Source organism: Semicossyphus pulcher, unplaced genomic scaffold, assembly GCF_022749685.1.
Source record: "Semicossyphus pulcher isolate SPU_LCO1_2020_fin unplaced genomic scaffold, fSemPul1.0.p SCAF_23, whole genome shotgun sequence".
Classification (NCBI taxonomy): domain Eukaryota; kingdom Metazoa; phylum Chordata; class Actinopteri; order Labriformes; family Labridae; genus Semicossyphus; species Semicossyphus pulcher.
In genome coordinates this window covers 16,012,223-16,027,703 of record NW_027211697.1, presented here as the reverse complement: position 1 = coordinate 16,027,703, position 15,481 = coordinate 16,012,223, and the positions used below count along the sequence as shown (strand labels likewise).

The window sequence follows — 15,481 nt, the reverse complement described above, 5'->3', positions numbered from 1 at the left end:
TTACCTTTGCGTTACACAGAAGTATCCCTGCACGGAGCACTTCCTGTCTCTAATCCTTCCGCTCCAGCCGGCCTCTAGTGATTTCTTAGTGTGATAAAAATATCCACCTTTGTCACATCACAGTATAGTAAGCGACTTTAAGTGGCTTTTAGTTGCGACAGTATCTTTACAATGTGTTGCTTCTTCTACTTCATCGGTCGTCCACCACAGCAGAGGAGTCGCCTGTCTCATCCACACGCTGAATGTGCTCAGACAGTCTCACAGTCAGCCGCGTGTTCGGCTCTTTTCCTAAAGTTAACTGTGAGTTCAGAGGAATGTGATGTGAACAAACAGGCGCTGTGTGGGGTCCTAAATCCCCCCGTGGACTCTGGCGTGACTGTCACTGTAAGCAGCCTCCTCACACACAGCCTCTTAACTGGTCTGCGGTCTGTCAGGAGGAGAGAGACAGAGTGTGTGAAAGAAACTCACAATGGAAATCTCTGGCTCATTAAGAGCAGCACACTTTTTCAAATCATGCACGGCTCGCTTACCGTCCGAAGCAGGGGAGGCAAAGGTCACACAGAGCAGAGCTGGTGCTGTCAGTCGTGTCCTGCAGCGTCCAGGCTGTGAAACGACCTCACAGTATAAAGTCAGACGTGTCCCTCTGCAGGCTGTTTCTGTGCTAAGCTAACTGAAGCTAACCTCATATTCAGAGACATATTTGCTGCCGCTCGTCGGCCATGTTGGCTGCTTCACTTTCATCGTCCTCCCTGTTGCTCACGGACATCATATTCACTTGCAGCTCTTCTCCTCACTGCAGTTTCCCTCTCTGTCTGTTTGTCTTCAGGCGTCTTCTGTGCATGATGTACACAAAGGGAAACACCAAGGAGTCATCTTCTCTGAGTGTTATTGTTCCATTATTTAGGCTGAAATCAGTCTGGATGTTGGGAAGGGGGCGTGCAATGATGCAAAATAAAATTAATCAATTATTCCCCTGAAGTAACGAGCCGGATTTGAAAATGTAAAGAGCAGAAAGGTCCGATATTTGTGTTAACATGTAGGAGGTAAAAGTAAGTAAAGAAGTAAAGAACAGATTCCTGAGAACTCTCTGTCCCTAAGTGACATTTTGCAGCTTTAAACAGAAAGCATAAGATTTAACTGTAAAGGAGAAAGAGGACAGAGTTGTGGTCTGTCTGGGAGTCTGCTGAGGGGCTTCCAGCCCCCCAGAGGGCCTCAGACAGACACACCACCCACTGAGCAGCGGGGCTCTGTGGGGAGCGGACGGCCATTGTTACTGCTGTTACTGACCAAGCAGCTATTGTCCAGCTTCCTCTGAGGGGCTGGCTTAGACGTGCGGGTCCACCCTATGACCTAAACACACACACACACACACACACACACACACACACACACACCCTCTGAGACATTTCTCACATGCTTTCCCATGGTGATTTTATCCCACAACACTCAGCTGGTGCAGCAGGAGACGTCTGACATGTAGAGTTCCTGACCAGCAGAGTTCAGCTGTCACACAGTCGAGAGGATGAACCTGAGGGGTTAGGTCGATTTAAAGCCTCGCTCTATAAAACAATATGATGTCTCAGTACGTAAGGCTTTAAAGAATGTGTGTGTGTTTGCTTACGTGCATGTTTTGTGTGGACACTCAGGATTTCCTGCCCCGGAGTCTCCGGCAGACACAGTGAAAATATTGAGAGAACAAAGCTGACAGATAAAACAGTTTGCTCACTTCAGTGGGAACACAGAAAGAATTTTATTATTGAACCTCAGAAGCATCTTTAGGTCAGGTCTTTATAGGCCCTCAAGACACGGAGATAGACGACTGTTAAAACAAGGAAACAAACACGTGCATGAACTCATCCATCCGTCCATTTTCCTCTGCTTATCCGGGGTCGGGTCGCGGAGGCAGCAGGTAAAGCAAGGTAGCCCGGACGTCCCTCTCCCTAGTAACGTTTTCCAGCTCCTCCTGGGCGATCCCGAGGCGTTCCCAGGCCAGGTGAGATATATAATCCCTCCAGCGGGCTCTGGGTCTGCCCTGGGGTCTCCTCCAGGAAGAGGAAAGCCTCCACAGGGAGGCACCCAGGAGGCTTCCTAATGAGATGCCCGAACCACCTCAACTGACTCCCTTTGATGTGAAGGAGTAGCGGCCCTCCTCCGGGCTCCCTCCGGATGTCTGCGCTCCTTACCCTCTCTCTAAAGCTGAGAGTTGGAACGTAGATCTTACATTGAGAGCTTAGCCTTACGGGTCAGCTCCTTCTTCACAATGACGGTGCGGTACAACGCCTGCATTACTGCTGACGCTGCACCAGCCCGTCTGTCAATCTCATGATCCCGAGATACATGAAGTCCTTTGGGCAGTGCTGGAACTCATAGGGCCAACACAGCACACTGCCACACAGCCATCATGTGCCTCTTACACTCACAACTTTGGCTGCTCAGGACATTTTGTCATTTAGCCGAGCTGCACGGAGACATGTCAGACACACAGGTGTTCTAAAGATCAACCTGCTGTCTGCTGTTCATGCAGAGGAGAGGCAGAATTAAACTCGAGTCAAACATTCAGCTATCGAGAAAAACTTGAGAATTTGTTTACTTTATTTTAACAACTTATCTTTTTATAGTTTATGGTTTTATGGCTTTTATCTGCGGTTTATGTGACAAAGACTGACGACCAGAATAACAGATGTTTAAAGATCCTCACGCTGCAACCGATGATTAAAAAACTCTTAAAAAAAGTTCACCACACTACACAAACCGTGACTTTTAAATGTCCCTTCTTCCCCAGAAGACAGGACATCTAATTAGTTAGATGAAGTTATGTACAGACATGTTTACAGAGGAACATTTTGATAAATCAAACATCTGTCTGGATTGTTTTTGGAGGACCGTCTGAGGATGACGTGGAGACATTTGGTGTCAATTTGGCATAAAATGTGAGATTCATAATTTCACAGTTTTGGGGGAAAAAACAGAGATGGACTTTTATCATTTCTGCCAGCTCAAAGCATGAGAATCTTTCTGCTCTAACAAGCCAACATTCTGGTATAAGATGCAAAGTTTTTTGGTGTTGGAAGTTGGAAACAAGGGAAGAGAGAGAGAGAGAGAGTGGGATTAACCCTCAGCAGAGGGTTGGAGTCAAGGACTGCGCCTCTGTCATGAGGCGCACGTTTTAACCGCTGTGTTAAACCGACATCCGCATAAATTGCAAGTTGTAGCACATATAACTGATTGTTTGTGTGTGCAAATTCTCAGAGTTTTAAACTTTAGACAGTTGCTGTAAAGCCACCATCCAGACTCTGACGAGGAAGTTTGACACAGGACTGTAAATAGTGCAAAGTTTGGTTTATTTACATGCAAGAGAAGGCAGATTTCCTGGAAGCAATACCAGCATGATGATAATCACACTGACAAAACAAGAGAAACAAAAGTGATATTCCAGTAAAAAGTGAAATCTAATCTGAAACTCTCTTCCTCTCCCCTCAGGTGAACGGTATGACGGTTGAAGGGAAGACTCATTCAGAAGTCGTAGCGGCCATCAAAGCCGGGGGGAACGTGGCCCGTCTGCTGGTGGTGGACTCCGACACAGACGCCTTCTTTAAGAGGTGCAGAGTGACCCCCACCTCGGACCACCTCACCGGTGAGAGCACACACACACACACACACACACACACACAAACTCAGGCGGTACCAGCTACTCGTTTAACTGCAGCTGTCTGAAGTGAATGACGGCAGTTAGCTGGAAATGTGCGGCTGCAGGTTCACCGTCAGCAGGTGATGTTTCCTCCTCCTCTCCTTCAGCGGATTTAAAGTCTGTCACTCAGTTTCTTGGCATTTAATTCAGTCTGTCTCTCTTTGACTCACTCTCTGCTGAACGGCTCCTTTTATTTTTATTTCTCTCTGCCAAGAAACAGACATGGAGTCACTGAGCCGGCCCGTCACCTTCAACCACCCCGCGGATAAAGTGAATCTTTGAGACATAAATACATCAGATTAGACAGAACAGACTGAGTACAGGTGCTGTTTGTTCAGTGTGCAGAAGGTGTGAATGCAGACCTCGCTCTGACATTAAAACTCGACACTCATGACTAAATATAAAGTGATAATTGGATAGTTTGACCCTTAAAAACAACTAGAAGAGAGATGCTGTGCTTTTTACCTGATGGAAATTTCAGTCCTGTGAAAAGATGATGGTGAAAACACTTTTTTCCAAAGTTCATAAAGATAAATATTAAGTTTATTTGTAAAGCACTTATCAAATCAATCTTTTAAAGTGTTAAACATATAAAACCCAACAATAAAACACACAACAGTGTGTGCGTAGGACAGGAAGAGGAACAACTTCAAACAATGTACGTCTCAAAACGATAAAATCACAGGAAAGCCTTTGGTTAAATATCTTCTTACCGCCCCTCTGTCTGAAAAGGTGAAACATGATGACTCCAGAGTCAGCTGCAGATTCAGCGTCTTGCTCAAAGGCACTTGGACGTGATGTCACAGAGCCTGCAGTACCTACCACAGCCTGCAGAGGGAGCCCCCGTACAGTGTGTTGTCCACAGGTGTCTGTGTCTAGGGCCACAGATATATACCCTCAGACCCTTCATGTTGGCATGCACGCACAGGGGAAAAGATTTACCTTTAATTAAGATATTACACATGTTAATGTTGACACTCCTAGTCTGTTATTGATATATTATTAAGAAGTATTGAGATCCAATACAACAATGCAAAAATTCCCCACTACAAGTCTGACGTTCAAAATCCTACTGACGTTAAAGGACTCGACTGGTATCAGCAAAATGTACTTTTAATGATATCTGCAGTAAAATGTCGCCTTTGACTGACATGTTATTTTAAATCACATTATCACATTGATATAGTTGCGTCAAAGTGTAAAAAGCTTCATACTGATGGTAAAGAGAGAGAGGAAGAGGGACGTTGGGCTTCAAGTAAGGATTGTCTTGACTTGTAATCTATATTTTCCAACTGCCGAAGGTGACATCCTGTTTGTTTTGTAACAACAGACCAAAGACGTTACTATTATTTGTTATATTTAATTATTTAACTGTCGTGTATCAAAGACATAAGCATGAAATACTCAAGAAAAAGCAGGCAACAATATGATTAATGAGCTATAGAGACCCAAACAGTTTTTTGTACCAGGCTGTAAACATGTTTATTTCTGCTGTAAAGTTTAACATGGGGCTCTATGGGGACTGACTCACTGCTGGAGGCAGCCTCAAGTGGACACCAGAGGAACTGCAGCTTTTTGGCACTTCTGAGTTCAGTGTCATTTTTGAGCCACTGGAAGTTGCTGCTTGGTTTACAACATGTAGACAACAGAAACATGACAAAAGGCTCCACTAACTCTGAAATGCAGGAGAGTTGAAGAATAAATTACCATAAAATTAACACAAGAGGAACTACATTTCCATCACTGAACGAGAGGCAGATGTTTCATAGTTTTATGGACTCTTAAACTCTCCAGTATTTCAGTCCAGGATTAAAAAAAAAATAACGTTGTACAGTGAAGAGATTCCAGTCAGGTGTTTCCGAGGTAACTGCCTACGCTTCACATGCTGCCCACTCAGAGGACACCTGCCTGCACTGACTCTTAACTCCAACACACACACACACACACACACACACACACACACACACACACACACACAGCCTCTCTCGCCAGCAGCTTTGTTTGGTTTCCAAGGCGCTCGGTCCAAGTGGCCTCTCAGAGTGGAGCTGGAGCTGTATTAGGACTTTGAGAGGCTCTTCTCATCAGAGTCAGGGACACACAACCACACACATACACACAAAGAAACACACACACACACACACACACAGCAATCACCTGATGAGGACTCCAATCTCAGATAAACTCTGAAGAAGCAGCTGCTGTCTCCAGTAATAATCAACGTTAGCTAAATAACACTTTCTGTGTGTGGAGGATCAGAGGATGGAAGGTAAGGTGTGTGTGGGACCTCTGAGATGATAGTCGGTGATAAAACTTCAATGCTTTAAGGTGAAAAGCTCCTGTATACCTGTAGAGAGGGCCTGTGGACTCATTTGAGGACCAGGAAGAGCACCATCACGTAGAAGATGAACCTTGTGTGAATAATAGATGCTGAGCTCATACCTGTGCTATGTAACAGAGTAGGAGTTGGTGGGATGAAAGGTGATCTCTGGATCGGTCAGAGAGGAGCTCTGGACTGGAGGAGGCATCATGACCAGACATTTCTCCTGACACAGAGGGACAGAGTTGTTTCTTTTAGAGTGCAATGACTGATTCTTGTGTTGTCTCTTTATCTGCAGGTCCACTGCCTGAGCCGGTCATTAATGGAGGGATGGAGGAGAAGGTAAGAGACTGCTCACTGAAGGTAGAAAAATGACCTGAGAGTTCTTGTGTGTGCAAACGATATGACTGTGCTTCTTATTTTAGACCTCAGTGCTTTCAGTATTGACTATGGGATTCCTCAAGGAAGCATTCTTGGACCATTTTTGTTTTTAAATATTTGCTAAAACTTTGAAATATAGTTGCACATCACCAAGTCATTTACCGTTTTTATGATGACAATACGCAATTGTACATCTGGCTCTCACCACATGATCCCAGCGTATTGCATGCTGTCATTGCAGGTCTCTCTGACATAAATGTGTGGATGAGTAAAAACTACATTAGTAAAAAGAAAAGCTGCTCTAAATACTCAGAGGTCTTACCAAGCAGATTAAAAGTAACGACAGTGTGCATGTGTATCAGAAACACATAGTATTGGATATGGGATTCCTCAAGGAAGCATATTTGGACTATTTTTGTTTTCACTATATATGCTACATCTTTGAAATTTAATTGCACATCATCATGTCAATTTCCAGTTATTATTTTTATACTGATGATACTCAATTGTATCTTAAGCAGATTAAAACGAATATCACAAACTTCACTTTAAGAAAGTATCTTTAAGACAAAAAGATGCTGAAACATTCATATTACTAGCCATATAGTCTTCTGTGATTCCTCTCTACTGGATTACCTTAAAAAGTATATTAAAAAACTGCAGCTAGTTCAGTATGCTGCCAGATGAGGACACTAGCTTATGGAAAATGGGTCACACTAACCGCTGCTTCAAACCTTTAAGATCTTTAAGAACTGATTTTATCACAGGCAAAAGAAGGCAGAGACTTGAAAGCATGTAGAATTATAAGTTCAATGTGGAAATCTGCTTTAGATCAAAGCCAAGATGGGGATTTAAACTTTGAAGTTTGTAAAAGCTGTCGGACTCCTGCAACGGCGACTTCCCTCTCTACCGATGGAGCCTCTCCTTCCTGGCAGAGAGGAGGACAATGATAATATTTAAGCTTTGAATACTGTGTAGCTCCTCGCAGACAGCCCTGCAGGTCAAGGTCGAACAGTGTTTAGAGTAACACGCAGCATTTTCTCAGGTGTGGTTTCGCAACATCAGAGAAGTGAGACGCTGGAGAAGTGAGTTATTAATTGTGGACGTGTTCTGAGCAGACTTTCCTGTTATTGTCTAAACGCTCTGGCAGTCATTGTATGGGGCTGTGTGGACAGCCGCACCCAGCTAGCACTCCATTAACTGTGAATTATTTTAAATTGTTCAGGACAGGTTGTATATACAAAGAAAAATTAAGGACGTAGATAAAGTTTACACACTGTTTATAGTACAGTGTATCATAGGTTAATTAAAACTTCACTGTTGGGCTGAGGCAGAAAGAATGGAGAAGCTTTTTGTTCATCCAGCTGAAGTATTTTGGTAAAATCCCACTGAGGCCACAATTTACAATAGGAGGCAACTAACACACTCACAGACTGAATGTCCAAATTACTCATCAGTCGCTAAGTTCGTTATTTAGTGAGTTAGCAAATTGGTAGCATCTGAGCCTTTCTCAGTGAGAGAAATTAAACCCTATAAATTGGACTCTCAGTACCACATTGTAAGGTCATACTGTTCTGACACATAATTATCATTTCACAGCCGCTCAATTAATCAGCAATTTAGAAACAACTGATGTGAAAAATCTGGAGGAAAAGTGGGCTCTAATTTCATTTAAAAGATATTAACCCTTTAGCTAGTGCTAGACAACAGCTAACGTTAACATTCAATCACTTCCTAGATAACATACCGCTTTACAGTGTGACACGATAAGGAAGGAATGCTGTTAGTTTCTAGCTAATGGTGTTAGCTAATTGGCAGTAATGTTAGCTCGGAATTGGTTGAATGCTAATGTTAGCTTCTGTGACTAAGCTGTCATTAGCTAATGAGTCATCAAAAAAACACATTTTAACTCATTAAAATAGCTGAGTCATAACAGATAACGTTAGACGATATGGTAGGAATTGTTTAGGTTTCTAGCAAGTGATGATGTAAGCTAATTAACAGTAAGGTTAGCATTCAAATAGATTTTAGCTAAGAAGTGGTTAAATACGTAGCTGTTATTAAGTAGCTAGTGGGTATTACAAATTTAGTTTTAACTTGAAATATGGCCTGTTCCTCCATTTTCACGATACATAATAAGTAGTTAGCATTTGCAAACCTGTAGCGCTGAAGCAGCAATAAAACATTGTGAAATTTGACATTCCCACTATGAGCGTGATGTCACAAGAATATGGTGGATAGTGTTAAGTTTTTCTTATCAGGAGTTAAATGAGAGGATTGATATCAGATGTCAGTATCTTTATATGAAGCTACACCCCTCAGTTATTTAGCTTAGCATAGAGACTGGGAACAGAGGGAAACAGCTTGCACAAACTGCCTCAGAGAATTGATTTTTCCTTTAGCTTTAATATGTGCTTCATAAAAGTACAGAGGAGAAAAACAGTGCAAAAAAACAGGCACACTACCACAGACATGTACATGTCAGCTAGTCTAACATTTTAGCCAACATATCTAAAGTAGGTACACAAGCTATATTGGGAGAGTCAACACCAATAGTCAGCAGCAGTCAAATTCTCAAAGATTGCGGGAGGTGAAAATTAATTTTACTTACAATCTGAACATCTCTCAAAAACAACAACTTATCATTTTCACAGGAGTTATGTGCCAGACTATTTCTAGGCCAGGAGCAGTTCCCAGGCAACAGAGGAAGGAAGCCAAAAGTATTTTGGCACAAAACACCCCCGTAAAACCAGTTTATGTTGTTTTTAGATTTTTTGCACAGCACTCAAACAACTTATTACTCATTAAAGAGTGAGCTTTGAGTGCTGGTGGTTGGACTCTGCTACATCTCAGCAGAGCCAGGCTGGCTGTTGTGTGCTAAGATAATCGCTACAGAACATGAGAGCGGTATCAGCCTTCTCAACTAACCCTCCTCCAGGAAGAGGAAAGCCTATTTCCCAAAAAATCCTCAACAATAACAGAAAGTATGTGTTTGTGTGCCTTTCTGACCCCTCCCTGTGTTAGAGGCATCCCAAGAATACTTCTTGAGGGTCGCTCAGGATATCAGAGTCTAGGCCCCAGAATTTAATGACAACCAACATATAAATAATTCCAGATTCATATAAAGACACCAGAACACAAATGAAAATAAACTACTGTTGCGTTTCTGCCTTCCTCTCTGGCGTTTGGCCATATATGCAAATGGAGTTCTGACCTTAGCTTCCTGTTACTCAGGGACTGTATGTGCAGCAGTGAAGTTACATGTTCCGCCTATTGTTGCGTAACCAGTGCACAGAGGGAGGGGTGGTGCGAAAGGTCAGGAAGAAGTCGTCTTTAAAGGGTGGTGGGCTGAAGTGAGTTAGAAATCCTTGAGTATGCTGGTTTGTAGGTTTTACTGTCTTCTGTTTAGTAAGCTGGAGACACTGAATCTTACACTGAGGCTGCAGGAACTTGAATGCATCTTCCTGCAAGCAAACAAAACAGAATTCAAAGTGCTTTTGCTGATTCCATAAACTTCTCCCTGAATGTTCTAGAAGTAAAGGCCACAGATGTACTCATTACCTCTCATTAGTGATTCCCAGATTTTAAAAATTAGCATGTCTAACAGCAAAAGAGCTAAAAAGGCTAATCAAATCACAAATAATGATGTATTAGAGATACATGTGTGCCTGCGCAGGTGCTTCTAACTTGTATTCAGTAGAAAAACAAACTAAAATCTAATGCTGACCTCTTGTGGTGAAGTCCGGTACTGAAAATAGATTCCAATCACACCTGTTGAAATGTGATTGTGTTAATGTCTTTATAATGTTGTTTGCATATTCAGTTGTTTAGCAAAGAGACGCTGATGGTTGTTTGTGTCCTCAGGTGAACGGTCGAGGGGCAGAGAGAGACTCCAAGCTGTCAGTCAGTCCGTCTCCATCCAACGCCTCGTCCAACGCCTCGCTCACGACCCCGCCCACAAACACCCCACCTGAGGTATGTCACAGGACGTATTCTATGATGCAACAACCCTTCTCTATGCTGCATGTGAATCAGGACAGAGATGTACGTTGTTTTTTGAACAGTTTGCATCTACCTGTTCAGGGTGCCATGGGTTTGATTCCTTTATTAATGGGGTTAAAATGTGAAATGATTTGACCCTGGAATCTTTTACTTTATATGTAAGAAAATAAGGTCAATGAGACGTTTTTTCTTTGGAGTAATTTGCACAATTCGCCATGTGCTGAAGAGCTTTATGCCGTTTTTGAGGAAACTTAAATTACAGTTCCTCGACCTCCCTTTGTGGTATGTTTATACTGTATGTTTATTATATTATGTTCTCCTTATCTATCACAAAAATTTAATTAAACTTTTCATAAAATATGTTTTTGTTCTTTGTCTCCGTCTTTGTTTCAGGGTTTGGTCACTGAATCCATCCCAGCTCTCAACCTGTCGCTGCAGCAGGTCAAAGAGCTTGCCCACCAGAAACGCTCCAACAAGAGAGCACCGCCCATGGACTGGACCAAGAAAAACGAACTCTTCAGCAACCTATAGGGCACCTCAGCAATCACACACACACACACACACACACACAAACAAAAACACACATTTACACACGCACACACACACACACACACACACACACATGTTTTATAGCGATTACATCAGAAAGACATTTTTTATTGCCATGATACTAAATAAAACAGTTTAACTTTTGGCCGCAGATAAATTCATGCCGCTCTGTAAAATAACTATACTTATAATTACTCTTCAAGTTATTATAATCCAGATATTTTACTGTATGTATAATGTGCTACTAACAAGAAAGAAGCGTATGCCAATGAAGGAGACCTGGACCATGTTTCAAATGTGTGTTTGTGTGTGTAAAAGGACCCTGACAGTCCCTGCTGGTCAGAGTCTGGTGCCTGTGGAAACTACGAGGCGTTTAATGACCCCTTCCTCCTTTATACTAACTTTTAAAAACTAAAGTGTCTTTTCTTTAAAGGTAAATGGGACCAGCAGAAGTTAAACCAGCCTGACAATCAGTGTATCTTGTTTTTTGGTCCAAACATCTCATATATAAGTTCATTTCCCTTTCAAGTCGTTTATTTCATGAACAGTGATGCTTTTATTTTGTAGATTACAGATTAGACGTCAGTACGGAAGCAAAAAAACAGCTTGCATTTTTTAAATTTTAATCCAGATAATATGTGCTAATTATTTTGTTATTGTGAAAAAACAAGATCTGTTATTTCAAGATAACAAACTTTAATTTGTGATAGCATAAAAGATATTTGCTTGCATGGCCCTTCTCAGCTACCGTACATTAGAGCCAATTCTTTGATATTTTTATAAAGTTTATGATTCCAAAATACTTCTTTGCTTTCCTCATAAAAAAAACTTCTGATGGCTTTAAACTGGACGGATCTGAGTTTTAAAATGGCTTCTCTTGTATTGTATATATCTTATTTCATGTATATTTTTACACTCTGAAATGAATCCCATGTTGCTACGATGCTGTCAAACATTTCCCCCGACTCTGTCTGAATACATGAAATCATCTCTTATTAAATGTGAACTTCAGTTTATTACGAGTAACTTATACCGTCCTCCTCTTTTCATGGCTCTTGAGTTCACATGATGATCAAACAGAATATTTTTATTCTCCTGTGACATTTTTACATGTTTCTATCAGTGTCTTAAAACTTTTATTGTGTAACTCTGAGATTGTTTATTTCTAAAAGAACATCTGTGCTTCACTAGCTTTTGTGCAGTTGTCTGAGAATAGTGATGATTTTTTAAAATGAATGATTGAAATATATGAAATGTTTTTTCTAGCTTGTGTAAGAAGTGAGTCATTTCTATACTGTAATAAATCATCACAATATCAAGTGATGTTGGCTTTTATTATTAGTTATGTGAGAAGAAATAAAAATCTCTGCCTGTGTTAACTTTTCACAAATGTGTTTGTTTGTTTATAAGACACACCCCTGAAAAATCTCTTGTCACTTGTTTCGCCTCCTTGTGTCAGAATAAATCATCACTTGGCAGCAAAGCTTGAAGCTAGCATACAAATATATGCTCCAAGATTGGTTACAAACACATTTAGATTTATGAGCATCAATGGAAATTTGAACTTAAAGGTATTTGATAACTTCAGATATGCAAAGTCAACAGATTTTCCTAAAAAGATTTTGGGATGATTGGTCCAACATTTTCTTACAGGTTGTCAGAATTTGCTGTTTACAAAAGGAATAAGTTGCTAAATGTTGTATTTTACAGCAGAAGACTTTTAAAGTAAAGATGCATGTGTAAGGAGAGATAAATGCTAACATTCTGACTTTAAATCAAGCCAAGATAAGTTTAATCAAAATAAACCAGATGTTACAGAGCCACCTTGAGTGAGTGATATTGAATGAGTGTTATTTTATGTGCTTGATAGTGGATGGTAATTTCATCCCACATGCAAACTCTAGTCAGAAAAAAGTCCTGGTTTGAGCGCTACTGATTTTTGTTCTCAATATTAAACTCAGATCAATATTAATGATGATTAGTCTATGTTGTGTTCAGGGTTTGTTTCACTGCCCAGGAGGCTTTGATTGAACTAATTCTTAATTCCATAAAACTAACTTTGTTAATGTAAAATAGAATTCTGAATATCATCATCCACATAGCTTTAAATGAAGAAGTTTGACAAACCTCACCACCAATTTTCACCCTTAATTTACCGACAAACTCTGTGACTGTCACATTTATCAGTTCCTCCCTCCTGCCCTCAGCCTGTGTGGATATTTTTATGTTTTATGTCTCACAGAAGTGAAGCAGCAGAGTCTGAGCTCCTCTTCTGCCCTCCAACATGTCACTCTGTCTCCAGCAGCTGTCTCTCTCTAATGACTCCGACCTTTCTGCTCCTCCACACCTCTTCCAGCTCCGCCATCATTATCACAGCTCGCTGTCACACACATCCATGAGCTCACTCTGCAGCTCAGTGGATCATTAACATAATTGGGCTTTGTGACATAAATGGACATCAGGGGGAAATGGGGTAAAAAGGTGACGTGGCATGGAAAGATTATAATAATAATAGCTATTAAAACTGGCTATTAGAGAATCCTAATTATTCTTCAGATGTGTTATAGGATAATAATTATGAAGAAGTGTGAGTGTTATAATAACTTTAAAATTCTTGTTGACATAATGATTACATGTATTGATTAAATAACAGTTTTATAGTGCAATTCAAGATTTTTATTGTGAAAATAAACAGAAATATTCGTATTGTGTTAAATATTGTTATAATTTCAGCTCCTGTGGTATGCTAGCATCTATTTTCTGCTAAATTATAGATGCTAACATTGACGTTTTTTATGTTTAAGGAATATTTTTTTCTTCTATTTTGCTAAATATACTATTTCTTGTCAGAGTACATTTATATCACTCTAGGTCTGAGGTAAAATTCGGTTAACTAACTACTGCATTAGCTAGTTAGCTTAGCTTAGCACTGGAAATAGGGGGAAACAGCTGACCGTTTTAGTACAAGTAAAACAAATAATCAATAACATATAAATACTATATACAATATACACTAGCTGTTTCCTTAGTTGTGTTTGTCCCAAATAAATAGTTTGATTGCATCATCAGGGCATTTCCTAAAAACATGACAAGGCTTGGAGACATAGATCTTGCTTGTAATGTTTATAAAAACCTAACTATAATCATAATCATAATATAATAATTTACGTAATGACGTTCAAGTTACGTGATTGACCGTTAAACTTCTCTGCTTGTGCGAGTTGATTGGCTAGTTCGTTTCATTGGCATTGGCTAATTGAAAGATTGGGACAACATTGTTCGTTACTCTAGAAGTTTCTATGCTAGCTGTACCTACAAGTGTCGACTATCGTTGTGTCGGTATCAACTCGATGAAATTCAGTAAGTTTGTGGGTTCTGGAGTGATTAAACTAACTAGATGATTATTTACTTTTGTTATCGCTGAAGAAACGAGGGAGAGTGGATGATGTCGGTTTCGGGGATCACAGACGGCTAATAAGGATGCTAACTACTAACATGATGGAGACCTTGTGATGCCAAACATGGAGGATTAAGAAGAAGAAGGTCGTCCGACCGAGCTTCGTCAATCTGTGAGTTAATAACCTGAGCTGACTGTAAACTACTTAAGTCCTGTGCTGTGTGAAGCGGGCTAACGTTAACTACAGCTTGCTAGCGGATGCTAGTTAGCAACGATTGGTGGGCGTTATCTGCTTTACAGTATTCAAGTCCAGCAGTGCAACGGCCGTTTTTTGCACACCGATGCTTATGTGGTTTGAATCTTGATTCGTTGTGGTTGTTTGGTAGTTTGTTGACATCTCAGCAAATCACTACTCTTAAAAGTAACAAAGGACCAATACTTTGTTGAGTTTTCAGGTATTTTACTGGACTTTTTATTTTTCTGACAACTTTTCACTTTTACCCCGTTTTAACAAAACTCTGTGCACCTCTAACTCCTTACATTTCACAGTATAGGCTTGTCACTTTAGAGTTACGCATTTAAAAGATATTTTTGTTTTGATTACCCTTCATTTCGACAGGTAATCTCATTATGTCATCTGGTCAAGACAACAGCAGCAAAACAACTCAGCGTTACAGACAGACAGGACAATCAGGTCAAGTTAACTATTATATTTTAATTACCATAATTTGTATTCTGCATCACTGTGTGCTGCTTTTCCTTCATCAGGACCAATTTCAACCTAACTATATGTATATTGTTTTTTTCCCTGAGTATGAGGTGAGCTTAGTTTTGCACAGAAACAGTCAGTAGAAATGTCAGTAGAAATGAGGGACACTTCAGAACCTGGACTATTTAACTTTTACTTTAGTCAAAAGGTATTTCAATTTAAACAAGTATCTCTACATTTACTTAAGAGAAGATCAGTGAATTTTTGCCACCTCTGCACTTTAACCAGTTATGAGTTATAACCTCATGTCTCTCCTTCGTGCAGCATTAGCACACTGAGCCATGATAACAAGATGATGATGATATGAAGGAGGATTGGGGATGGTGAGTGTGATAATTAAGATGATGAGGGGCAGGTGTGGTGCGCGTGCGCTGGACC

At 40.6% G+C, this 15,481-nt stretch overlaps 1 protein-coding gene across 1 annotated transcript in view; it reads left to right on the top strand.

Annotated features, from left to right (window-relative positions):
* Nucleotides 1–12,306, top strand: part of LOC138602529 (Na(+)/H(+) exchange regulatory cofactor NHE-RF1-like) — a 31,381-nt gene extending 19,075 nt beyond the window's left edge. The window contains exons 3-6 of the mRNA XM_069674009.1: nt 3,481–3,634; nt 6,304–6,347; nt 10,251–10,361; nt 10,782–12,306. Of these exons, the coding sequence (XP_069530110.1) occupies nt 3,481–3,634; nt 6,304–6,347; nt 10,251–10,361; nt 10,782–10,919 (447 nt within the window). The 3' untranslated portion in view covers nt 10,920–12,306. The remainder of the gene's footprint in view (nt 1–3,480; nt 3,635–6,303; nt 6,348–10,250; nt 10,362–10,781) is intronic.
* Nucleotides 12,307–15,481: the final 3,175 nt, after the last annotated feature.